General features: G+C 50.6%; 1 protein-coding gene across 4 annotated transcripts in view; it reads right to left on the minus strand.

Moving 5' to 3' along the window:
• The window catches only part of Iqsec1 (IQ motif and Sec7 domain ArfGEF 1), a 101,108-nt gene that overhangs the window by 45,762 nt on the left and 27,539 nt on the right, over positions 1–27,807 (minus strand). The window contains exon 1 of one of the 4 annotated variants that reach the window (XM_052174319.1): positions 6,792–7,117. The exons of the other annotated variants lie outside the window; for them this stretch is intronic. Within the exon in view, the coding sequence (XP_052030279.1) occupies positions 6,792–6,856 (65 nt within the window). The 5' untranslated portion in view covers positions 6,857–7,117. Of the gene's footprint in view, positions 1–6,791; positions 7,118–27,807 lie in introns of those variants that run through there. 4 annotated transcript variants of the gene reach the window in all.

Here is a 27,807-nt window from a genome sequence, read left to right on the forward strand (position 1 = left end):
TTGAAAATAGTCAGTAGTAATAAGATATATATAAGTAATAATATATATATGTGTGTGTGTGCATATATGTATATATATATGCACACACACATACATACATGCAGGCAAACATATATACATACAAATAAATCTTTAAAAAATTTTTCTATATAAAAGGCTAAGTTAAAGGATTTGCTATTTACATAAGGACTCTTGCCCTCTGAGTGCAATTTGCCTCAAAACAGAACAAACTCAAAAGTACACACACTTAAGCCCGGACTGCACAGAGTGGCTCTCAGCAGGCCAGGGCATATCAGCAAAAAGCCATTCTCCATTCCCAATTCCACCAGGACTTACTCTTGGAGACCCACTGGGAAATTACACCATGACCCAGTGTGATGACTGGACTCAAGCATTTGAGCAGGAACCACAGAATGTCTAGCTGGCATTGAACTCCCACTACCTGCCCGGACTGATTCAGCTTTCCCTCTTGTTATGGTGAGTAGAGAGTTGACCCTATTCTGTCTTGAAAGTTATAGGTCAATCCTGAAAAACAACAGGTAACTTTCTGCAGCTGGCAAATGGGTCCAGAAAGGCAAGACCACAAAGGTACCCAAAGTTCCTCTATCTTCTGCAAAGTGGCAGTGCACCCCAGCACCCATTCCATGGGTGAGCTCAGAAGCCCTGCACTGTCAATGGGGCACTGGGTGAGCCCAGAAGGGTCCTGTGCACTGGTCTCTCCATAGCTGCTACTTCTACCCTTCTGACCATCTTCACCCAGGGTTCTAAGCCTGTATGCCATATCCCCATAGTGCCAGAGGTTCTCTCATCAACCATAAATGTTTGCCTATACAAAGCAAAATGCAGTTCTTCCATCCAGCCTCAGTTTCCCTGCCTGTAAATTAGAATGATGGCAGCAATTCCACAGTGTTCATGGGCAGTTCCAGTGTGTGTGTGTGTGTGTGTGTGTGTGTGTATTTGACATTAAAAGGCCCTGGAGTGCAGCTTCTGTTGTTCTTATTCTGTTGCCTGGACACATCCTAGTCACAAGCCTGAGCTAACATCACACCCACTAAAAGTTATTGGGGTTTGTCTAAACTCAGCACCCTCTTCTTTCCTGTTGTTATAGACTGGGCACCTGTTGTGTGCGATACCCATGTTGCCTCTGCCTGCACAGTTCGCACTGACAGATAAGGCAGCAGCAGCTCAGCACAGTGAGCACTTGTCCCAGTAGCACATCTAAAACTGGGCAGATCTGGGACTCTGGCCAGGTTCCTCCAGCTTTCGTTGCCATCCCCTAGCTACTGACATCACTTCCAATCTAGGGTGTTGGTAGGGGTGGTTAAGGAGTTCCTCTCTCATTTCTCCCTCTAGGACTGAAGCTAAGCCCTGAGCCTGGGCCTCAGATGCCAGAACACACTGGACCAGAACCACCAGCGTAGCTCAAAGCTCCATCCAACACAGGCTATCCACTAAACCCAAGGCCCCAGAGCCCTACTCCATCTGCCTCTGGGCTGGACACTCTCCTCAAGGTCTGCAGTGCCCAGTATCCCTGGCTTTCAGAATCTGCCTCATAGAGCATGCAGGCCAAGCCCCCCTCTTCACCCTAGCTGAATGGCAAGTCACCTTGCTGGGCACACCTTCCAATCTGTAGGCAAGGCAATTTCCTTTCATCTTTGCAACTATTAACAGCACTAAAAGCACAAGAGCCTGTGGACCTTCATCACTTCCTACTGGTCTGCCCCATTCCCACTCTGCCTTGTCAAATACACAGCAGTTCTTGGGCCTCTCACTGCTATGTCTGCATCCCTCCCTCTTTTAAAACTAGTTTTCTCCGTGGCCAGAAAGTGAAATTAATTGCTCCTGTCCAGCAAGACATTTTCCCTGATCAGGCAACACAGTCCTGTTTTAGTGTTGGGGAGCCACACCAGCCTGAATACTCAAGTGTCACCACCTGTCAGCACTGTGCACCTCTACACACTGGCATGTGAACTGGTGTCTCGTGTCCTCACAGCTACCCCTCAACCACCTGCCATCATCTACATTTCTTAAGTGGGGAACAGAGGTATGAGATGTGATTAAGTCCCAGAGACACCAGAGAGCAGAGCTGAGGCTACAGGTCAGGGCACAGGTGGGTGGTCCAGTAACACCAGAAAGGCTGTGGATCCTCATCTACAGGCGAACACAAGGGTCTTCACAGAAATGGAAACAGAAAGCCAAAGGGGGAAATCAACAACCAGTGAGAGCCAGGCCTTTCTAGGTGGCCTTCTCCTGAGGGAGAGGTAACCTTCAAAGCCTATTAATAAACACACAAACAACAATAACAAAACCCATTAGAATAAATGACAACTATAATCACTGCCTACTAACAGCTTAGTGGGACTACAAGCTCTGGTCCAAATGCTCTGCCTGCTTCTGAGTGCCCACACCACCCAGCTTCCAGTCAAAAGAGAAACAAAAGTACCAGGCACTTCTTTTAAAGAGGGTTTCTAGGAGAATACATTTAGGTTGCTGACAGAACCCAGCCCAGCCTGGGCAGTCAGCAATTTGGGGGAACCCTTTCTGTGTGTGTGCCTGAGAGGCTGCTCCCAGCTGGGGCCTCTTCTAAATCTTCCAGTTTATTAACCATCCTCCTCCCCTCCAGGGGATTAAGTTCACCGCCCACAGCCATCTGTCCTTTCATGTCAGAAGCCATGGCTTTCCTCACTGTGTGAAGCCTGCACTGGTCCCTCAGTGAATCAGTCAGCTTTTGTCCCTGGCCCCCAGGACCATACAAAGCTAGAGCTGGGGCTGCACACAGGATTAAAGTTTGTTTGTTTGTTTGTTTGTTTGTTTGTTTGTTAAGTGCTACCTACATACCCCTGGTAGAGTCCAGAGAAGTCATTCTTCTGTGGGGAAGGGGACACCAAGAGAGCCTGACACATTGTCACTGACAAGGGAACAGGCTGGAGCACTTGCAAAAATTTTGGAAATCTAGACACCAGGGGATACCAGATCTATTTACACTAGTGACATTTTGCCAGACATGAGTTACCCCAGAGGAAATAGATCCTGGCTGTGGAGCACACAGGCCCTGAAGCCAGGCAGTCAGGGTGCAAATCCCAGCTCAGCCCTCCCTGGCTGGGGATTCTGTATGGCTTCCTCTTTCTATCTGAAATGAGGGATAGTACTGTACTCCTAATTGAAAACACACACACACACACACACACACACACACACACACACCACTGCTATGCACAGCCATGTGGCTATGCTGTGCTGACCTTTGAACAGAAAGGAAAAGTGATTCCAGTGAGACTCCCAGTTTTGTAAACAGGAGTCTCATGAAAGCTCTACAGAGTGCCTTCAGTTCAAACTGAGCTGTCACTGTGTCGAGAGACCTTGCACCAAGAGAACAAAATGTGAAGGAAGCCACTTCCATGATGAGCAGAGCTGTGGCCACGTTCAAATGGCATAGACAAACTCTAAGTGAGTGGCCTCATAGAGTATTCCCACGTAGGGTCCTCAAACCTTCAACCTAATACTGCTCAGCCAGAAGGGCCAAAGTGACAATATAGAGTAACCATGGTTCCTCTAGCACCTCAAGGTCTGGCCACAGAGGTACTCAGTAAATGTCATGGGAATGAAAGAGCACAGAAGGGCAAGCCTGGGCTGAGTACATCATGGGCCAACCTCTTCCAGCTCAGGAGAGCAAGCCATCCCTGTTCACACTTGTATTCCTGGATACAGTGGTCAGTGTGATAACGGGGCCAGGTGCTGTGATCACTCAATAAGGGTACCGCTATCAAAGCCAGAGTTGGGACAGGCCCAGCTGGCACCACGCCATATTTTCCCCATAATTGCCATCAATTTTCTCTCTGCAGCAGCTCCCGCCGTGGATCAGCCAGATCCTCTAAGGCCACAGCAATTAATTCTTGAAGAGCCTTAATGGCCTTTAAAGTCATTAGGATCTGCTTTTGAGGACTCAGGGTAAATCTCACTCAACAGCCTGAGCCTCCTTTCCCCCCCAGACAAACACACCTCTCCCAGGCCTCCAGCCATGGCACAGTCCCAGCCCCTAGAGCTTGGTGGTTGCCTTGCCTCTGTGCTCACTGGGCGGATATTTCACACGTCATCATCATTCAAAGGAAATTTACAAAAGAGGAAGGAAGAAAACTCAGCGGGTCACTGGCAGCTGGGAAGTGCACAGTGCTGACTTGGACAAACTGGACAGCAGACTGGAGGCTCCAGGCTGACCAGCATGGAAGGCCACCCACCCCCGCAAAGCCCCTGCCAGGCACTACTGTCGTGCCCATCATTAAAGGGGAAACTGAGGCCCAGAGGGCTGTAGTAACTTGAATTAACTCAGAAAGTGAGCTGTGAGTTGAAAGGATTTGTCTCCCCAAGCCATCTTCCTGATGCTCTTGAGATACTCTGAACTCCTGATACTCTAGCAAACCATGATTCCACATCCGCAGAATATAGCCAGATAAATGTGGCTATACATGTGCACACACACATTCACAAACACACACACACACCCCGAGGGCCTGTCCAATCCCCTCCACCAACACCCATCTGCCCAGTCATCAGGCTATTATTCAACCATGCAGCTGTCAGTCTTGTCTGTGTTTTAAGCCAAAGCTGTGTAAATATTAGCACAACTAGTTCATAGTCCGACTTCCTTGAACGAAAACCTAAAGTCCTGGCAGGGGCCTCCAGAGGCCTAGCCTCCATGCCAACATCTGGGCCTGAGGCTCTGGAGCTGCTGTGGTCCAGGTATGGCCACTGGGCTCTCTGGTTTGGCTTGTGTTCTTTTAGAAAAGAAAGGTAAACAATCCTGTGATGCTTGTTGCTGTGGTGTGGGAAAACACTGAAGCATCAGGTGGCCCATGCTATTCAAGAAGCCTTTGCATGCAGTGGTGGCCCTGTGGTTAAATCTCCGGAGCATGCTGGCTCCTATCCGAGTTTAGCAAGCAGGTGAAAGGACTTCAGGTAAGATGCAACAAAAGGGGCATGCATCTAGCTCAGCCTCTGCAGCATCCACTAGTCTCTCCAGCCTTTTTCAGGCCTTCTTAGAAACCACATTGTGTGTGTGTGTGTGTGTGTGTGTGTGTGGCCAGAGTGCCCATTTGCTCTGTGGCTGATGGGCTGCACCTGAGCAGGGTTCCTTGATCTCCAGGACACCTGGCACCACTGTGGCCACAGAGCAGATGTCAAGTGGCAACCCAGAGCCAGGGTCTAGGCAGGAACCCCTGCAGCTGGAAGAGGGACAGAAATACAACAGAAGCATCCATGAACTCACTAGCCAAAGTGGCAACACTTGGAGGTTCTAACAGAGAGAAAAAAAATCCCTTATCCCCTTCAGCTCCAGCGAAGAAGAGATGTCGTCAGACACTGCTAACCCATTTCTCATGGTCATGCTGTGATCATGGTCACCCCTAGACTGCTGGCTGCATGGAGACTAAAAACACAACTCTGAGCTACATTCACTGCTGGGCCCCTCCCTGGTCTCTAGGGTAGAGACTAGTATACATACTCCATAAACCACAGAACCTTAGTACTGACGAGACTGAAAGTACAAACTCCTTGCTCTCTTGCATTATGAGGGTGTTGGTACCACCAGGACAGAAAAGCAAAACACTGGATGGGACAGCTGAGGAAGTGTGAAGTTGAGCACCTGTGGGATCTGTTGGTGAACCCCAATCCCAAGCAATGTCTGCAATTCAAGACAGATGGTCCCGCAGCTGCATCTTGCCTGGCTTTGGCCTTAGATGTTGGGAGTACTGGCTTTAGGAAGTGGGCCCCCTCCTCACAGTCCACATAAGCTTCAGGCCCAGAACTCCAGCCTTGAGGTACTGCGAAATACACTCATGTTCTCATTGCAACTGCTAGGCAGGCTTTTAGGAAACTTTTAAAGATTAAAAGGCTCTAGGTGGGCTTCCCCCCCACCCCACCAGTGGCCCAGTCCAATTGTCAACAAATCCCCTTAGCCTCATACCACTGCTCACGGAGGGGGCTGCAGACAGCTCAGGGGCAGCTGTGCTGCAGAGCAAGAGGAAATCAATATTCCTAGCACATACACACACAGTCTCCCTCTCACCATACACCCGGGCCTAGGGTACTCAGACAGCCTGCCATAGGTCCCTAAAACCAAGACGGGCCTAATCCTCTGAGCCATCAGACTCCTTTCTGGACCAGGCACAAGCTTTACTCCAGCATGTAAACAACACCCACCCTCTCAGCCAGCAGCCCATTCACATCTGTAGTTGGTCAAAAACAGCAGCCACAGAAACTCCAGATACCCTAGCACCGGCCCAGGTGGCCTTCCAGGTGTGTGGTATCTAATACATACATTTTACACACACACACACACACACACACACACACACACACACACCTGGAGTACACCCTTGCTGGAGTGTCCCTGACAGAGTAGATATATAAATGTAGATAAACCCAGGGTTTCCAACAAACAGACTTGTAGGAGAGGCCCCCTAAGCAGTCTGTGCACTGAATTGAAACACAAGACACAGGCAGAACTGGGTAGCCTCCCTGACACAGACTCCTGGCCATTTGCTGTTTTGTCCTTTACACAGATACCCAATCTAGTTTGCCACTCATTCTCACAGAACTGTCCCTACAACAACCCACTTTTCTCCTCACTAACAGAGACCCGCTTCTGGCAGGCAGGCTAGGCGCCCTGCCCCGACAGTTACACCCATCCCTGCAGCCCCCTTCTGGCACCCACTTGCAAGATCCCCTCCGCTGGCAATCCCACCATGGCTGGGGCCCACCTCCTCCCGCCGGCCTCCGCCCTTCCCTGGCCTTACCCGCTGTCAAGCTCCAGCTCCAGCAGGGACTGGGTCCTCTCTGAGTTGCAGTGCAGGCACCACATGACGACCGCCACAGCAGCGGCCCGGGCCGGCTCCCAGGGACCCAGGCCGAGCCGCGCGCCCGCGACTCCCCCCGCGGTCGCCGGACCCTGGGGCTGATCCCGGAAAACCCGTCCGCCCACCACGCGCCTTTGCCGGTCCCTCCTGCCCTGCGCCGGCAGGTTCACGCAGCCCTAGGCCCACGAGTCCAACCACCGGCCTGGCGCGACCCTTACGCCGCCGCCAGCCAGGCGTAGCTCAAGTCCGGCCGGAGGAATGTGGTCGGGAGGGGGCGGGGCCGCAGGGGCGGAGGTGGGACTCTGATGGGGGCGTGGCCAAAGCCATGAGTTCCGGGAGGAGCGAAGATTCTGCCCTGGTTCCCATAACATCAGAATCCCAGAATCCCAGGCTTGCTATACCAGGTGCTGTACTGGGTGTCTTCCCCACTTGTAAGCGCAACAGGTAGAACGCGCTGAAAACCTCGATGTGCGCCAATCCCGACTGGCTTCAGTGTACACAACTTTGCATCCCCAAATAGCAGAGCAACAAGTTCGAGGACTCTGGCGCGCCTATCCCAAATCTGGAGGAAAGAGATTTGTTTCTCTCGAAACATAATCACACACCCTTTATAGCCAGGGACATGCTAGAAGCAATAATGACCAGCATCATAGAGTACTGTACTGGTAATGGGGCTAGTGGGCAACACTGTAAAGTGTTACTCCAGGCCTCATTCACTGATAAGGAAACTGAAGCTGGCTCTTGCCTTCTCTCCCCACCCATCAAGCTCTCACAGTTGGCTGATCTCTTGTATGTTTAACTTGCTTATAACACATAAGGCAGGCAATGTACCAAGTACCCACACTGGTGGAATGTTCACATATAAAGAAGACATCCAGTCTGAACACCCCACCTGCAAGACCATTTCCTAGGGGGAGGGGGGAAACTGCAGGAGTCACTAACATGGGGGCATCTTGTATCCATCTATTGACAATGCTGTTCATGGTGACACAAGTCTGTGTAATTCCAGATCCTAGGAGACTGAGTCAGGACTGAGTTCAAGACAAGCCTAGGCTATACTGTGAGACCTATATCCAAAAATCAACAAACAAATAAAAAAACAAAAACAAAGCCCAGAGATTCCAGAGTGGGAAGAAACACTTGCATATGAGATCCGACAATACCCTAGGGTCTGTCTCCCATAAAGAACTCTTGTCATCAATTAGAAGGCTGATTTTCAGCAAAAGGCAGAGGATGAGAAGGACATTTCTACAAAGAATATATATCCAATGGCCAGAGGATGACCCTGAAGGATGCCTGGCACCAGTGGCCTCTAGGAGTGAAAGTGTGAATACCATTTCTCATTCACTTTGGAAGGTTACAAATGTTCCCAGGCACAGACACAGTGCATCTGGAATTTGCTTGGCTAGGGTAAAGTAGGGAGGTATCGGGAGACAAGACTGCAGTAGCTACATATGGAGAGGCCAGAAGAAAACTCCCAACTCTGTCCAAACTGCCCTCTAATAATAAGGTGATACTAAATAGAATCAAGGGGATCTCCCAGGCCCAGCCTTAGGAACTTGGTAGAAGCATGCTCCAGTCTCACCATTCAGATCCAACAGGAATTCTAGGCCAGGGCAAGTAGCTGACCAGGCTGGTCTGGGCAACAAAGTTCTGGCTGAGATTTAGATGGGATGAGCTTTCCTGTGAGCACGTGGGATGATGGTGGGGTGACTCCTTGGAAACTAAACTCTATCTTCTGGCTTCATCTTCCTGAATATAGTCTCTCTCTCTCTTCCTGAATATAGTCAGTCTCTCTCTCTCTCTCTCTCTCTCTCTCTCTCTCTCTCTCTCTGTCTCTCTCTCTGGGTGTGTGTGTCTGTGTGTCTGTCTCTGCGTGTCTCTCTCTCTCTCTCTCTCTCTCTCTCTCTCTCTCCAGTAACTGCCTGGAAGATTCTTAACAAATGATAGTGACTGGGAAGGGGGAAAGCCCTGGTTGGAAGACACAGGGAATGCCAACTTTTCTACAGAAATGACTAGCCCAGACAGAATCAGTCCTCACTCCTGTCATTTAGGCAAATTTATTAGTCCCCAGGGTCTCAGTTTCCTCAAAGTGTTAGTTCATGAGACATCGCCTGCCCAGCTGATTCAATATACTGCTTAATTTACCCAGCATTAAGAAAGAAGCCTTCACTCTGTCCTCATGAAGCCTCAATAAGGGGTCACTGTGGTAACAAGTATCCCCTTAACATGGTGTTACTGCCCCTAGAAAGATCACAATGATGAGACATTTTAGATCAGGCCTTGAGAAATAAGTAGGAGCTTATTTAAGGGATGCAGGAAACAACAAAGTCATAAAAATGTTTAGTTCTACACTTTGGGCCTGGGTTTTAGTCCTGAGCTGATTGCTTTGGTCTGTTTTACATACCATAATCCAAACATATTACCATCCTCTTGGCTTCTGACAGTCTCCCTGCTCTCCTTGGCCAGACATGTGACATCCCAAGCTGTCAGGGTGAAGCCCAGCTCCTCTGTACATCTGGCTGAGGCTCATGTGGCCTGGCTATAGGCCATCTCTCCAGCACTGCCCCATTCCCCCTCCTGCCTGCCTTGCCAACAGTAAGCAATCATAATCTTCTTACTGCTAAGCTTTACTCATTCCTAACCCTTGTTCTGCCTGGCTCATGACTGAGACTTTGGGGTTCAAATTTTATGCCCCTTCTCCAACACAGCCATCAGAAGACTATCCCCTAGTTCAAATAGTTCAAATCAGAACCTCTCTCTTTGACTCCAGTTACTCTACTGAGCCCCCTCCTTACATGAGTAAGTTATGTTATAGATGAGAGGAAGGGCTGGCCCTGCCCTTCCTGCAGCCATCCCTATGCCTACTCAGGGGAGCCAGGGTCCCAAGGTACCTAGCAGCTACATATATCAAGACGTTTCTCTGAGCCCTAGATTCAGCATGCTGTCTGTCTTTGTCTTAATAAAGTTTTATTAGAAGGGAGCCATGCTCGTTCACTCAGGTCTTGCACTAACTAGCTAAATAGTTGCAAGGGAGACGTGTCTTCTGTAAAGTTATCCAGCCCTTTCCAAAAGGATCTCAGATCTCCACCAGGAGACTTACAGTAGCGCTAGGCACTTAGTAAAATATGTCCACCCAACCACACCTCGTGCCTGGGCAGGAACTACCAAAGTAGAATAGAAACACTGTGGTGGAAGAGGCAATGAAATTAGCAGGCTAGATCAGGTATTCTATGCATGTGACAGCCTGATCCTTATTCTCAGAACTGAATCCTGCAATGCTGCTTGACCCATCTGTGGAAGCCCACACTGACTAGACGGTGGCCATGGCATTGCAATGCTCTGGCAGAGGTGGTAGTGACAGGAGCATTAGAAGATATATGTGGCATTAAAGGACGAAGGCCATAAAACATGCTGTGTTTAGTCAGACGGGACATGAACATACTTCCATGGCACCGAAGTCACATGACACTGAGATTGTGCTTGCTTCCTGCTAGACTGGGATGAACCCAGGGCTTGGAACATGCTAGGAAAGCACTCTGCCACTGAGCCACACCACAGCCCTCCCAGATCTTTGTTTACAAGAGACACAAGGAAGAGTCTGCCTTGGGCAGGGAACCAGGGGATCCCAGAAAGTCCTGGTCCTTGCAAATGGTGGGAAAGAGGAAGAGACTTACACCGTCTGATCTCTGATAGTTTTCAAAAAAATTAATATTTACTGTTATTATTTTTAGGGGTGTCTGTCTGTCTGTGTGGAGATAAGAACATATGAGTACAGGTGCATGTAGAGACCAGGAGAGGGACTGGATCTCCTGAAGCTAAAATTGCAGGTAAGCTATGTACCACCTGACATGAATGCTGGGAAATGAACTCAGGTCCTATGAAAGAACAGTACAGGCTCTTAACATTGAGCCATCTCTCCAGCCTAGTTTTACATTTTGAAATTTTAAATCATGTTTATTACGTCTAGCACAGCAAAGAATCAATCTGCAAAGGACTAGAATTAATGCTGAATGACCTCAAGGAAGGTCTTTAAGCCCACCAGAGCTGGTCCACAGAGACCCCAATTATGGCTGGCGCTTGAGTAATCTCTAGGACTGCAGTGAGGCTCTGACCTGGCTTTATTGTGCAGGTTTCCAGGAAGATCACCTGGAACATCTTCATAAACTCAAGCTGCCCCTTCCTGCCTGTTAATCATTAACGTGTGACTGACCACTCAGTTGGAAACTTCCTATCACAGCTGGGCTCTGTGAGGAAGGGGAAGTGGCCTTCCCTGAGCCTGAGCCTGAGCCCTCATGTATGAGCAGAGAAACTTAGGTACAAATGGATAGCTGTGGGCATCCAGGACTGTGTGGGCATGTACTAGACACACTGTCATCGACATAGGCTTTTGACCACACGGTTCACCAGTATCACATTGCCTTGGTAGCACAGTCAGGGACCTAGACAGTAGGGCGATAACCCAGAGTGGATGACTTTAAATCCTCCATTCTAACTCAGCATGGAGTGTCACTTAGGCATGTGATTTGGCTGCAGAAAAGAAGGTATACAGAGCCAGGTTGTATCACTACAGCTCTGGTCCTGGCTCCTTGAAAGGTTGATGCAAGAAGATTGCCTGCACCTTTGAATCTGAGACCAGCCTGAGCCATGAAATGAGACCCTGTTTCAAAAACAAACAAATACAGATCACCCAAACTAGGGTGAAAGACAACAGAAACAGACCCAGAGGTCTCTGTTAGGGAGCCAGGCAATATGTCCCCCAGGACAGAAACATTCACAGGTAAACAAAGGTCTTTCTAACAGGGGCCAAACTTCCCATTTCAGAACTGGAGTCAGTTTTCACAGAAGAAACCTACATATGGGGCCTGGATGAACTTGAGAATAAGGGGAAACTCAGAGGCTCTTGCTGTGCAGCCTGCTGTCCTGGCCGGATGAACTGCACCTGATGTCCTGGAACCCAGGGGATGGGCTTGTGGCTTCCAAAATACAGCCATATGAACGATAAGTCTTTGTCCAAGGGCAAAGGAAATGGCTCAAAGCCAGTCTTCCTGCTGGACGAAGGGCCCAACCGCTTGAGGAGGAAATGCAGCCATCCGCTACCTCTGTCAGCCATCAGCTGTCTATAACACACACACACACACACACACACACACACACACACAGTACCTCACATATCTCAATTCTAGGGCCCATAACCTCAGCAAACAAGCAAAAGTACTCCTCACTTTAGCTCCTTGTCCTAGACTGTTTTTTCCTGGGGGAGTGGTTGAAGGAAGCTACATCAGGGAAAGTATGGATGATCTCAGCCCCCCTCCCAGCCCCCATGTTCCTCACGCCCATAGCATCTTCAGCACAAAGGTACCTGTGAAGTGGAGTAGTGACCCTACTGCACAGAGCCAGGGCCAACACAAGGGTGACCCCTGGAGCCTGAAAGCTCCTTCCTTCCTTCCTCTACCCTTACCTCTCCCCACAGGGCAAGAACTCAAAAGCAGCACGCATGGCTAAGCGAATAAGCACCCTTTCTTCCCACAGTGGGGATGCTCACAGCTTCGGTATGGTCCAAAGCACCATTGCTTTAGTGTGTGCTCTTGGATCTTGGACAGGTTGTTCGGTCTCTTTCCTTCTTCCCCGCCTCTCCTCTTGGCTCCCAACTGTGATCTTAACCATGAAGCTAGACCCCAGGTACTATGTAGATGCATAGTGGACTAAGTGTACTATGATCCAGAAGAAAGAGCTCTGGGCTTGGCAGAATTAAGAGCAAAAGTAAGTGAGGAATTTGAACCCAGGGTTGGTGTCCCAAGTCTGTGCTTGCTAAATGTTCTGTTGAGCCTTCATAGCTAAGCTCTGGAAGCTCTTTCAGGGGACTGCCTCCCTCTGGTTGATTATCATATAGAGACAGGTCAGACTCCTGCTCTGTCCCTGCACTGTGCTCATGGACAATCCCTGATCAGTGTCAGCCTCCTCCTCCTCTGTAACATGACAACCTGCACCTCAGAGTCTCAATAAAAACTCAGAAGTTGCAACACCCCCCCCCCCCATGTCTGGGGCGCTTTGCTCATATATAGTCTACTCCCTTTCCTTTACACTGCCACATTACCCTGCAGGGAAGAACGGGGCCCCCTGGTAGCCAGCCCTGCCAGACCATCCTGGAAACTCAGTTGGAGTCCCAACAGAGGTCACCCTTACCTTTTTCTTCACTTCCCAGCTGCTAGTACCTCTCTATGTTTCTTTTTTCTTTAATATGTGGGCCCTCAGGTCAAGCCAACACTCAGAGGACCTAGGGGTAAGCATTTCCAGGGAGCTGGGACCAGGGATAAGTTTGGGTTTGGATGGAAGATGAGTGACCAGGAGACCTCAAGGCAGCACCCATATGCTCATACGCTGAAACTTCCTGGGGACCCTCTAGGATTCAGCATTAAGCATGCCCCATCCTATCTCTTATGAACCATCAAGGTTCATAAGACAAAGGAAGATTACTACAAGTGCAGGGACAGCTTGGGCTATATAACAAGACCCTGTGTCAAAAACAGAAGAATGAATGAATGAGTTCACCCTGGTCCATAATCACCATGCTTAGCACTTGTCTACTGGTGGTCACTTCCACCAGAGTGACATTCTGAAACTGTTGGCTCACCTCTGTTCCTGGGCTATAGAAGGTGATCAATAAGTATTGTTGAGAGATTCCTTCACCCTTCTATACTCCGAAGATTCTAGAAAAGCCAGGTGAAGCAAAAACTGCTCTTCCTGTGTGTAGTGTGTGGGGAGGGTCCAACATGAAAGGAAGCCTGCTGGTTGAAGTTTATAAACAAGACAAAATAAACGGAAACCATGGCCACTGTTGGCATGGATTTCTTTCCATACAGCTCTACCTAAACAAGGGCTCGCCTGCCTATTAAAGCAGGCAGAGAAATAGAGGGAATCTAGAAAACATTATCTGGAACGCTGCAAGGTTTTGCCCTCCTGCAGACCATTCCATTTGATTTCCCCACTGCAGAACAAGCCCGTTTACTCCTAAGCACTGAATTCACAGCCAAGAGCAGCTGGCTGGGTGGTGCCAGGCCTGGGCCTGGAGGCCTCAGCTTAATGAATAGATGTGTTCCTTTATAACAAGGGCTGGGGCGCCTGCCTGGCAAATGGATGCCATTAAGGGCTCCCGAGACACCAGCCGCTCTTAAGTGGGTTAACATTCCCCCTGCAATCTTCTCTATATAATTGATTTAAACAACACCTTCTTTTGTCCCAGTGGGGAGGAAGACTTCGACCAGTGTGACCCCAGCACACTGGCTGGGAGTGACTGAGGTGGGATCCCGGGAGGGTGGAGGCACAGTTCACATGAACCTGAAACTGATCATGCATGCTGCCTGCCCCAGCATTACCTCCACCTGCTCCAAGGCAGGCTCTGCCTAGGCCTCTCAGGATGCAGATACAGGAGCCCTCTGGAGCCTTAGGCTTGCCTGGGTGAGAGCAGTGGAGTTTTTGGTGTCAGCCAGTTCTTTGAGTTCACATACTCCTGACAACAATTCTACAACACGGGGCTTGTTTTCAAGTTTGATTACAGAGGCCTCGGCACCCAAAAGGTGAGTTTTCCCTAAGAAACACACTTGTAAGTGATGGAGCCCACCTGAAGCCAGTAAGGTGAGTCCCACATGCATGCTGGATGGAGCTCATCCGCACTGCAGCTGCCCAGCTACCACCAGGATCATCTTTGTCGAAAGCCAGTTTAACAGCTCTCCTCAAGCAGCCCTCGGCACGAGGTGCATGCTCACATGTCACCACTGCTGCAGAAGCCTGCTCTATCTTGTATAGGCCAGAAATGGGCAAGTGGAGAGAATCCAGCCGACGGAAGGCTGCTTGCTCATCAGCCATTCAAAAAGAAAGATGCTTTCCACGCCTGTTAGGGGTTGACCTTTGAGAAATCTTGCTAAATGAAGAGGAAGCAGAAGAGTGCTATGTTGAGAGAGAAGAAAGTGAGGTTGGAGGTGTGGTTCGGAGATGTAGCATTTGCTTAGCATGCACAAGGGGGGCGGGGAGAACGTTCCATATACTGCATGGCAGAAAGAAAACAGAGAGGGGGTGTGTGTGTGCTTGGGTATGCAGCCTGGACAGTGGTTAGCCCTGGTGAGGAGAATATGACACAGGTGGGGCCTGCATGCTCATGTGCATGCTTTGATAGCCTTAGGTGCAGAGCATATAGTATGCATATGATCAAGAAAGGTAATTTAGCCTTTCTTGGTCTCAAAGCAACCAGAAGGGTCGAGAGAGCAGTGGAAGGAGAGTGACTCCTCCAGGTGTCCCCTGGTATGGAGTCTGCCCACCTGGAAGCTCACCTGTGGCCTGAATTTTACACTGTCAGCACTCTGCTCTGTAAATCTGAGCACACACCACATACTTTAAGAATTGGTGCAGTCAAATATGGTCAAAGACTCAGTTTGGGCTGTCCAAGGCAAGTGAGGTTGACAGGGGCTGGGCAGGGGAGACCTCCACCTCCCATATCCACTTCAGGGAGGAACTGGGTTCTGCCCCAGCCCCCTGCTGCCCCCTGCAGGCCAAGCCTGGGAGTAGCACTCAGGGCCCCAGAAGTATTGCTGTCCTAGACAGTACTGGTTTGATCTAATGCAGTCCCTGAAACTCTCTCAGCATCCCCTCTTCAGTTTATGGAGAAACTGAGACCCTGGGAAACCAAATTAATTGCTTAAGCCAGTTTTGCAGAGCTAGAATTTAACCATAGGCCCGTTGCTGGCCGAGGAGAAATCTCAGAGCTTTGCAAGCATGTGGGCCTTGGGCTAGTGAGAGAGCTGCCCAGAATACACTAAGGGGCCTCTCAGATCCTGCGGCCAGCATCTTCCAAGTGACACAACCCACAGGCCCTTCTGGTCTCTATCAATTTTCATAGTCAACTGTAATTTATATTTAACAGCAAAGACATCAAGAGCTGGGCCCCCTGGAGTGCTGGGAAGGCAATTTAAACTTTCCAGCATCTAGTGTTTGCTCAGCGTACCAGCCACCAGCTGTGTCACCTCAGAGACTATTTCCCTGGTTACTAGTAATTCACACTGAGTACACCATACAGTCAGGAGAGGGGCTGGGCTTGCTGGGTTGCCTTCCTGTGCCCACACCACTCCATCCTTGGAGGACACTAAGAGTAGCTTAACAACTGAGCCATCCTGGCTAACTAGCCTGCCACCCATCCATCCCACAGGCCACGGACAATGGCTACTTTCCATTACTTGCATGTTCTCTTTTTGTGGCCAGTCAGCTATACACTGCTGTTCCTAGGGTGCCCTTGTGTGTGTCTGAGCCTCTGTGAGTGACCATCCATCCATCTTCCACACACAGGATGAAAAATGAACAGGCAGAGCCAGCACTACCATCATGGGTGTGCCTTCTAAGGTGAGTATTCCTCCAGGAGACCCAGGGTAACTCTGACTCTCCAAGGACTGGATGGACTGGGGCTCAGACAGGGCAAAACACCCGAAAAAGACCCAAGGTCACACAGTACAAGTAGTACCCAGTAACCTAAGAGCCACAAGTATCTCCTTGGCAGGGCTGGGACTGCTTGGGGCATATGGCTGAAGGCTAACCAGTTAATGTCTGAACAAGCAAGAGTGGCCACAGGAGGCATGGGGGATGGGATAGGCTCAATACCAGTGGCATCAGCTTGGGACCCCTTTGAAGGAGCTGCCCTCTTTCTAAAGGGCATACAGTGCCTTCTAAACCATGAGCCAAGTATGTCTCTGCAGCATCTCAACTTATGACTAAAACAATAATAAATATAAGCTAAATTGTATAAACATATAATTATAAATTATAAAATAAATATAATACAATATAAATATATAAAAATAATATATAAATGTAAACAAAGCCAATAGGAAACTGAGGTTATGGCTTCAGGGCAAGACACTTAACCGTGTGTGTGTGTGTGTGTGTGTGTGTGTGTGTGTGTGTGTGTATGTGTGTGTGTGGTGGGGGGAGGGTGTGTTCTGCAAAAGCAACAACAAACAAAGGAAACAAACAAACAAAAAAACCAAAGCTAGGGTATCTAAATGCTTATGGCATGTGACCTCAGCTAATCTTGGCCATATCCCATTCAGCAAGCAGTGGAGACAGAAAGGTTAATTCCCTGGCCCAGGGTCACACAGCTGATCCAAGCAGCGCTGGGCAGGGTACATAGGTTCTAGAGGAGTAAGCAGGGCTTGTGTATGTGAGACAGTGGGACCAAAGCTCTGCTGCAGGACAGAGCTCTTTTGGAAAATGATGGGAAGACCAAGACAGGAGACGAAGGAAGACAAAACAAGCAGTGCCCCCATCTCCAGCCCCTGAGCCCGCCCTTTGTGTGTGCTGGGGCTCAAGCCCAGGCTTCTGCCCTTTTTGCTACAGCAGATACATTTCAGGTGAGTTTCAACTGTAGAAAAGCAGAGTGGGAGTCGGCACAGTACAGGAACAAGCAAAGTCACGCAGCCAGTCGAGGGCTGCTCTGGGGTGAGGCTGTAGAGGGTACAGCCAGAAAGAGAGGCATCTGGCACCTGCCAGCTCTGCCTTTGATTCCTGGCTCTGCCATTTTCTAGCTGTGCAACTTGGGCAAATTAAGGTCCTCTCTGAACTTCAAGCCCTCTCCACATAGAGGTTACAAGAAAGGTTATGATAATGATGTCTATGTCCTAAGGGCCAAGTAAGAAACAGCAGGCTGTACAAGGTGTCAGACGCTGTCTGATCTCATCGCCACAGTCACTGTTGAAAAATGGGGGGCTGAGGAACTGGGCCATGGCTCAGCCACAGAGCACTTGCTTAGCATGGGTGAAGCCCTGGGCCCAACTCCAGCACGGCACAATAAAGATGAGGGAATAATGCTTATATATACTTGCTTACATAAACATGAAAGTTGAATAAGACATGAGAAGCTGAGTCATGACAGACAAGTTTAGAAGAGAGGGCCAGGCAGCTGGAAACCACAAGCTTTGCTATAGTCCCCAACGTGGAGGGAGAAGTAGAGGGGACGGTCCCCCTTGTCCTCTGGTATATTTTGAGTACTTAACCATGTAAATAAACATTACATATGTGAGAAACACAAGGCTTGAGTAAAAGGTTCTCATGCAGACTGTTCTTTATGTTTGAGGGAAACTACTAAGGTGCTACCTGGAATTCTCCACATCCTCATCATGCTCAAGAAGCCAGGCCCAGAAGAACCAGGAACCAGCTCTGGACAGTAGCCTCCAACCACTGACCACGAGGTGGCAGCCTCATTAGAGCTCACCCCATGGGTAGAGGCCTGGGAGGTCTGACTTCAGACCTTCTCTCCCCCTTCCCTTGAGGACATCCAAGTATCTGAGTATGATCTCAGATGGCCTGCAGAATCTCCTACACATAAAGAGATGCTGAGATTCCAGGCCAGCAGCTGCCATGGTGGGGGGTGGGGTGGGTGGGTGGGTGGGTGGGGGCTCTGAGCCAAAATGGCCTGGTTTGGCTGAGCTGAACTCACAGATGGAGCCAAGGCTGGACCCTGTGAGTGGCTGAGCACTATCTATCTGGCTGTGATTCCCACCATTCCTGTTGGTCCCACGTTGAAACAACTATCAGGGGTCCTTTCCTTATCAAGTACCCTTAAATTTTTAATTTTCTTCAATATAGGCAAGTGATACTCAAACTTCTCAGTCTTAAGCTCTTTTTTCATATTGATTTTGCCCAGGCTAGCCTCAAACTCACTCCTGACAATCCTATTGCCTCAACCGCTCAGGTGTTAGGATCGTAGGCTTGTACCACCATGCCCATCTTTATTGAGGATCTGCAAATTGTTCATGAGGGCTATCCATATTTACCATATCAAAATTTAGGAGACATTCTTTTAGAACAAAGACAACAGTGCCATTCCATTAGCCAACACGGCACATAACCTCCAGAAAATTCCACTGAGAGAAAGCGAGGTGAAAGAGACTGACAGCAGTTGTTATTGAAATTATCTGAACTTACCACTCCTGGGATCATACTTGAGAAACGGCTGGCAAGGAATGTCCTCAGCCGCAATGAAGTCCATATGGCCTCACCTATGCCTGGCCCCCACTAACACTTAGGTCCAACCTTGTCTTGAAAGGGCTGAGTGTACTCTGGGTCTAAAGGCAGAATCAGTGGAGAATCCCCCACTCATCTTGCCCACCCCACCCACAGCACAATCTGAGCTTCTGGCATGTAAAGTACGTGCCCCTGCCAGGTGCCTTAGATTCAACCCGAATGTGCTCAGCTTGCAAGAGGCAGTGCTGGGGTGCTGGACCAGGTCCCCTAATGCTGCAACTGAGGAGGAAGTCCTAACCATGGTCACCAAGTTCCAGCAGGAGGGGCAATCTGTCCTCCCTGTGCATGATAGAATGTCATGACATCTAGCACTCCCTGCCTGACACCTACCTGCTCACTCACCAGGGCCCTTGTGCTCCCTTTCTTGTAACCAGCATTTAATCTTGAAGTCTGAAAAGCTGAGATCTGAACCCAGGCACTGTGACTCTAGCTCCTGAGCTCCACTGCCTGTAAGAGGGGTTCCAACAGCTGTCTCCATCTGTCTCCAGGACAGACCCTGGGGAGAATTTATATTGGCTTAAGAACATAGCCAGAGCACAGCTGGTGGAACAATCTTCAGAGGGGATGAAAGACAGGCTGTTGATAACTGCACTTGCCCCCCCCCCCCAGGTGGTGTGTAGGGGAGGGGCAGAGAAGCCTAGCACCACTGCTGGGGGCTGGTGCCACCTGCTGCCTTGCTGGAGAACTGCATCTTGGCTGGTCCAGCCTGGAGAATGGTTGAGCCCAGAGGACCTGACTTACCCAAACCCACCTTAGGTTGGACAAACTGCCTCAGCTCCTGGGTGACCTGTGACAGAACATGGCCCTTTCTCCGGATAAAGATAGGCTGCCTGTGTACCTGTCACTAGGCTCAGCGCAGATTTAGTGCTACTGGTGGTAAACAAGTTTTTGTGGGTGAAGTGAGTTATGCTGGCTCATGTGAATCTCTGTCCACATCCTCACTCTTGGAACAGACATAGAGGCAAGGGGATTTTTAATGCTTAGGCTGGACAAACAGAGGGCTGGAAACTCCACGGAGTTGCCCTGACCAGATGCACAGCCAGGAAGGGTAAAAGCAAAATGCTGCACAGCTCTTTCTGACTGGAATTCACAAGGCCCAGGGTTCTTTTTTGAGAACTCACAGGACCTCTTCAGGTGGACACAACCCTCAGGCCTAGGGCGGGGCAAGAGTGCAGGCCTCCACTGGCAACTGCCCTCATGTGGGTATACAAACTCAACATGTGAAACCTGAAAGAGTTTGAGGCTCTAGCCCATTGAATGGCAGTGAGCTCTGGTACCTGCCACCCCTCCCAAGGCCAACTGTTTTTCCAGGCGGGAGCAGAGAGTCCAGGTGAGGGCTAATTAATATGTATGAGCTGTGACCCCTCGCAGCTACCCGAGGTGAGATAAAGCCCAGACCCAGCCCTCTCGGGAGATATGGAAATGTCCAGAGATAAGAAGCTAGCCTGCCCAGAAGTCACAAGGCCAGGCTTAGCTTTCTTTGCCTTTGGCTTCCTCTTGGTGTGCCACAAAAGCCTATAAGGTATTTATAAGCAACTAAAAGTTGGATGCAAATAACCCCTACTCCCACATCACACTTCTCAGTCTTGGTGGCTGAGGTGACAATGTACAGTTTGCTTGGTTCCTTAAGGGGACAAAGCCTCCATGGATTCCTGCAGCTGTCACAGTCTGGGCACCCCACTAAGTCAGGAGCCTGGAGGACAGTCACCATAGCTGGCTCAAGGTCACACAGTGGCCAGCTGGCAGCTAGGCTGGGCCAGAGCCAGGTCCCTAGGCCTCAACTCCAACCCCCACTCCAAACCCAGAATCATCTGGTGATGAGGTAGGGGGCTAGTCTCTGCCCCCGGGGCCTTACTGGGCACAGAGAAGTCGTTCTTTCTGCTTACAATTCCTGCTGTTTGCCCCGTGCCAGGCTGCAGCCTCCCTCCAGCTCTGCTGACGAGGACAGTCTGGTGCCAGAGTTTGACAATCTGTGTGCCTTCTGGAGGGAGGTGGCTACCAGGGGCCCAGTTCCGAGCGGGTGGACACAAAGTCACAGCAAGCTCCCAGGGGTCCTTTAGAATACACCCGTGGTGGCTGATCAATATATTGCTGACAGACACCCCAGAATGCTTTTCATACTTGCTCTGGGAAGGGACGTGCGCACTCTCCTCTGTACACTGTCCCTGGGTGGAGTTCTTGACCATAATCTGTACTTCCTAGCAAGCACTGGGTCAAGAGACATGCACGTAACACAGAAAGCCCCAGAAGAAACGAGACAGGAGCTAAGAACTCCAGAAGACTAAGGAACCTCAGTTATTGATCTGTGAAAACAGCCTAGAGTGACTGTCTGAGGGGTAAAGGGGTCAGGGCCGGGTCTCAATGTACATTCTTCATCATCGCTTTTCAGAGCCTCTGGGTAATTAACAGCAAGACAGGTACCACTGTGATGTCTATAGTAAGATGCCAAGTCAATCCTAGCAGTCTAGGCTAATTGCACATTGTAGGGAGGGCTGTGCATGGCTGAATGGGATCCCAGATGCTAGCTTTTCCCTGACTTTCTTCTCAAAACCTTGGGCTCTCTGCACTGGAGTAATACAGTAATACTTTTGTCATACAACTCAGGAAACCCTCTGAGGACCAGTAGCAAAGCCACTGGGGACATACAGGTCCCTGTGGGTATGCCTCTGAAATGCTGGATGGCGTTGGGTACAGAAGAGTATCTTGGAGTTTCCATACCTGTGAAATGTGTTCTTCCACACTTTGTAAGGTAGGAGAAGAGATGGTAATGAGGTCCTTAGCCCTTCCTCCCCTCTTGTGGAGGTGAAATAAAGGCTGCTTTTTTTTTTCCCCCTTCTCAGCAGGCTTTGTCCTATCAGCCCAGGAACTGACCACTGATCCAAAATGGGCTCCAGGGCCAGCCTCCCTCCCAGGGCAGAGCACACATCTGAGAAGAGGATTTAGTGGGTAGAAATCTTGTACCATGTACAAGCTCTGGCAGGCAGGTAAATGCAGAAGGCTGGAACCTGGGAGTCACCTCCCAGCCTCCGAAACCCCTAGATAAAAAGAACCTGGGATGGGATATTTCAGTCTCTAGATAGCACCCAGAGCTGGGCGGGGCATTACTTTTCCTTACCTGGGTCCAGTGCTGGGTGGGGCCTCTTGTGGGGAGGTGGCCACAGTAGCCTCTGTGTCCCTGCAGCTGAGCTTTTCCAGCCCTCTGCCCAGTCAGAGACCAGCACGGGTCATAAACCCTGAGCCCCCCCTCCCCCTTAATCCCTCAGTGCCAGAGTCAGCGCTAGCAGACCATGTGACCTGAGGCCCCAGGACCTGTTTGGCAGGAGCAACAGCTGGTGGGTGGGGCGGGGAAGGGAAGTGTCTGCTCTTTGGTCGCTTCAGGCCCTTTTCCCCAGCAGGGCCCTATCACCCAGAGCCTGCTGCTGATTCTGGGACCACAGGGAGGGGAGAGACACAGGCTGGGACTGAGTGCAGCCTAAGATTGCCTCATCCAGAGATGCTGAGCTGCCTAGGAGGTCTCTGCCAGGGGATCTTACTGTACACATTTCCATTTCATGTGGAGTTGAGTCCTACTGTGAAAGGTGGATTGTGGGTAGAACTGGATTCCTCAAATGTGTGAGAGTTCATCAAGAAAGATGAGGATGGGAATTGGAGAAAAAAAGAGGAATTGAAACCATAAAATCCCTCCCAGTCCTCATTAGAGGGGATGGCGGGACTGCTGAGAGGGATCGATGATGGTCTGACAGTATACCTCAGGAAGGAACAGAACCAGAATTACCCAAATTCAAATTCTACAAATCAAGGAGGACTTGAAAACACTGAGGCAGGGTTGACTTTAACCCTTGCTTCGCCAATGAGAAAAGGTGAACGAGTAAGCGGAAAAACACCTAATTAGGACCAAACCCAAGTTCTTTTTACTTATTTTTTCTGTAATTGTACATTGTTTTTGTGTGACAGGAATGGGAACAGACATGGCCCCAAGCTGGGACTCAGGGCTACCAAGCAATAGTGGAACTCATTCTACGCCCTCCTTTCAGACACATAGCTTTGCTCCTGGTGACATCAGCTCTGACAGTAAAAATCTATCACACTTATCATTCTGTAAATGTGGACCTGACATTGCTTTAGACCAAATGCCCAGGCTAGGCCCAAAACCTGCCCCAGGTCAGTGTTGCTATTTGGACTGTGAGGTTCTCGGTTGTTTCTGTCATCTCCCCCAAAGGAAGTAACTAGAAACAATTGTAAGACACGGCGTGCTTGCACAGAATTACCCTCCTCTGTGCATTTAGCTGGTGGTCAGTGTGGTCATCACCCCAATGAGAAAGAAAGCCAGGCATGGCGCTGCAACTTGATATCTCAACGCAGGAGGCAGAGCAGGAGGACTACTGAGTCAAGGGTCCAGCCTGGGAGATATATATATATATATATATATGTAGTGAGTTCTAGGCAGCCTGAGCCACACAGCAAGATCCTGTCTCAAAAAGCCAAAAGTTGAAAAAAGAAAAAAAAAGATAGATAGGCTAGGAAACTGAGAGCTGGATCTAACACCCCACAGGATTGCGGGCATGGACGGCTATCTCCATGCCCTGCCTCTGAAGTCTCATACATCCAAGTTCATCGCTTCTCAGTCCCTCTTGTTGCTACTCATTCCCACCTCTTGTAACTTCCAAACTGTGCTGGCTACTTTTATGTAGCCAACTTGACACAAACTAGAATCATCAGAAAGGAGAGAAAATGAGAAAATTTTCTCAACTGAGAAAATGCCTCCATAAGATTTGCCTGTAGGCAAGCCCAGGAAGCATTTTCTTAATTAGTGACTGATGTGGGTGGTGCCACCCTGGGGTGGTAATGCTGGGTTCTTTAAGAAAGGTCAAGCAAACCATGAGAAGTAAGCCAGTAAGCAGCAGCACCCCTCCCTGGCCTCTGCATCAGCTCTGGCCTCCAGATCCCTGCCCTGCCTGAGTTCCTGCCTTCACTACTTGTGGTGATGAACTGTTCTATGGCGCTGAGAGTGAAATAACCCTTTCCACTCCAAGTTGCTTTTGGTCATGGTGTTTCATCACAGCAACAGTCACCCCCACTAAGACAGGAACCACTCTTTCTCTTCGGCCCTTGTGTACTGTGGGGAAGGAAGCCTGGGTGACGATAGGTTAAAATGAGGATGCTTCTTCAGCTTGGCTCAGAAAAGGGCTTGTGCATAGGAACAAGATGGGCAGCTCTAGGACCGTCAGACCTCTGAGTTCACTGGTAACAAGGCCACCAGTTGCTGCCCCTGGATGTGCTGTAAGGTACTAACTTTCCTTCCTGGTTTGTTTCAGACCAAATGCCCAGGCTAAGCCCAAAGCCTGCCCCAGGTCAGTATCTGACAGACCTGCAGGTGGAAAACCCTGATCTGTGCCTTGCTACACTGAAACAGCCTCAGGATTCTTGCTATCCCCTCAATGTTCCATAAAGCCCTTGGAGGAATGAAATGCAAGGTACAAAAACATCATTGGTGCTGGAGCCTCGGAGTCAAATAGCCACCCCCCAGAGGGGGTCATCAAAGCCCATCCTATCTTATATACTAGGGAAAAGAAACTTTACTTTCTCGGGTGTTTCTGGGTACATCTCATGACACAACTTCTATTAGCCCCACACATTAGGGACAGGCACCTCCTGTGGAGGAGGAACACATGCAGACAGGCTCCCTTCTACCTAGGCAGCAGGAGCTCACCAGCCTGTCTCCACTGTCACACACAGCCTGCAGAGACCCATGTGGGTCAGCATGAACCCTGAGCCTCACATGTACAACCATCCTGAGGGAGGTAGGGTCCCTGAGGGAGTCCTGGCCCATAGACTGGCAGACCACTGTGGTAACCAACACACACACTTTTGAAAAGACCATTGGATAGAGGTTGGAGGCAGTGGGTTCTACATTCTTCCTGTTGGTCTGCAAAGGTAACAACATCATTGTTTTAAGATGAAGCTTCCAGAACCATTGTGCAAGCTAATAGACTGGGTTGCAGTTGGGATGGATGCTACCTCTGAGGACCCTGTGACCTGTCTGTCATATAGTAGGTGCCTAAGAAATCTTTGCTGGGCTTCAACTGCATGCAAGGCAGGAGGGGAAGTCAGAAAGTTCTTCAGAGTCATTGAGAACTTGCCTGCTCACCAGCTTGCTCTTGCTGTGATAGCCTGGAGTTGAGACTGAGAGCCAATGTACCAACATCAGCCTAAGGCCACTGTATCCTGCCATAGTAGCGATGGTGCTCTGCAAAGGACTCAGCAGAAGAGGCAGAAGTGACAAAGAAGAGGACACAGAAGAATAACCAGTTTCTAGTTGGCAGGAATAGGGGGCTCATTCCTACAGGAGCCAAACCAGGGCAAGGTATGTGAGGGGGACAGAGGGGGAATCAGTGAGAGGTCACATCAAGAACTGTTCCTGTCTAGAAACATGTAGGGGTTTAGATCTACTATATGCTAGTGTCAGAAGGCTGGCATAAAGGTTAGCTGAAGATAAGTGGGATCAACTTTCCAGCCATAGCCTTGTTTACTTATCTCCAGACACTGGGGAAGTAGTCTGTCATAGGACAGCAGGCAGAGCAGAGCTGGGCAGGGCAGCCATAGTAGTGAGTGCTATGGCCCTTTAAGTAGCCTTGAGACTAGTGGCAACTTTAGTCATAAGACCTAAGATTACTTAATGTTTGCAAGCTGCAGGAGCCAGAGTCCCTTACAAAAGGGAGCATTGGTCCCTTCCTTTATTCCTCCATTGCACAGACCTCTGTGGTGACCTCCAGTCTCATGGCACCTTCCCCATGCACCAGCTACCCAAGAATACCTGGGGTGTTTGGGAGACAGGAGCAGGCCCCTAAACCCTGAATGTGCTGTGTGACCTTGGACATGTCCCTGCCTCTCTGTGTCAGACTCTTGGGTATTCTCTCCAGCACAATACTCAATGACAGGGCTGTGGGCAATGTGGCACATTGAACCACCTCTTAGCCTGTCTTTTCCAGCACTGGGAATATAGAGGGCAGGGGATGCATCTGGTTTTCAAATTCAACTCCTGGGTTTTTATGGGCAAGTGAGTTTAGAGGCCTGGCCACCCAGCCAGTCCACAAGGAGCAGAGCTCAATGCTGGGGGCAGGGAAAGGTGACTAGATGGCCATGCTGGTGCCTCTTCTGGAGTTGGAGAGGGGCTACACTGACTGGTCAGTATGAACAGTCAGGCAGATGCTGGCCATGAAATGAAACAGTGTCTCAGCAATGTGCACAGCCAGACTCCTGATCTGACCACCAGGTAGAAACTGAGCATGCTCAGAGCAACACACACAACTGACCAGGCAGTGCCCACTGCTGTCCTTGGGAGCTTCATGAAGTGGACAGAACAGGAGTGAGGGGGTGGGGGACACACCTATTGTCATCTCTCTGCTCAGTTTGCTTCAGTGACAGATCAGCTGTGACAGTTTACAGCTTGGCAATTTAGAGTGGGTACTACCAGTAGAAACATGAAAGGGGGCTCCCCTGGGACTCCTGGAGGTGTGGGAGATCCTTGTAGACCTCTGCTGACCAAGCTTGCCAAGGCACAGAAAAAGGACAGCTGCTGTGGTCAGAATCGGAGTGGGATTTCTCACACCGAGCCTCACCCTAAGGTCCCAGGCCCAGGCTGTCAGAAAGGAATGGGGTTTCCTTTACCAGCCCCCAGCAAATCTCACAACCCTATACTACAGCCTGCCTCTTGTCTCCTGCAGTACCGGGTCCAGAGGTTTCACTATGTCCTGCCCCTAAGCCTTGACTCTTGAACTTATTTCACTGGGAGGGACCTACCAGGAGGACCCCCCGAGACCGAGATCTAGCAGGAGGGGCTGCCCGAGGCCACACAAGCAGGGCCAATTTTGGATCAGGTCCCTCTGGCCCAGGCTGCTCAGCCTGAACTAAGCTTTCACCCACTCCGGGGCGCGTCCAGCAGTGTGGAGCAAATTCCTGAGATGCTTCTAACTCCCTCCCGCCCGCAGGCTTGAGACTGGGAAGCGCTGGCGGGGTTTCTCCAGGTGGAGGAGGGGGGAGGGGAAAGGAGGCAAGGGTCATAGCGAGACCCCCAGGCTCTGTCCCAACACAGCAGGAGGCACTGCATTGGCAAGGAAGGCGCCCGCCCCCACCCAGATCTCCAGCACCCCGCTGCTCTGTCCGCAGAGCGCAGAAGCTGTTCGGCCGCGTCCTTCCGCTCGTCCCAGGGGCCTCCCCGCACCGCCCCGCTTGCAAGGCCGGTGGCGCCGGGTCCCCAGAGTCTGCAAGCCCGCACCGCGCGCGCAGGCGCGCGCAAAATCACCGCGGCTCCACTAGCCCGCCGAGGTCCGCATAGCCCGGCCCCGCGAGGGGGGTCCGAGCTCAGCCGGTCCGCTCCTACCTCTCCGTGCCCGCAGCCGCCGAGCGCGCGCCGACCCGCCGAGAGCGCGGCCCTTATGTGTCGGGCCGGCGGGGCGCGGGGTCCAGGGGCGCACAGATCCGGAGCCTGACCCCGCGCCCCCGCCCGACGTGACCTTGGCGGGGGTCCTCTCTCTGCCTGGCCTCAGTTTCCCCCTTCCGAAGGTGTGTGTGCGCGCGCGTGTTTGTGTCGGGGGGCGGGGAGGACGGGTGCCGCCCCAACAACGACGTCACCCAAGCCCGGGCGAGTGGAGGGCGCTGGAGGCCGCGGGGCCGCCGCAGTGGATAGGCCAGGTGGCCAGGCACGCAGAAAACCGGTGCGGAGTCATCGGCACGGCGGCACCTTTCCTTTCTCCTACGTACCTCAAGATCCCCCAAATCAACACCTAGCCAAAAAGCAGCTGGGGGCCCACACTCCCTGGCCCTCCCAAGGAGAACCGCATCCCCTGCGGCCAGTCTTCTTTCTCCCGCACTCGTACACAGTTCGCTGAGA

The sequence above is a fragment of the Apodemus sylvaticus genome, chromosome 2, assembly GCF_947179515.1.
Source record: "Apodemus sylvaticus chromosome 2, mApoSyl1.1, whole genome shotgun sequence".
Lineage (NCBI taxonomy): Eukaryota > Metazoa > Chordata > Mammalia > Rodentia > Muridae > Apodemus > Apodemus sylvaticus.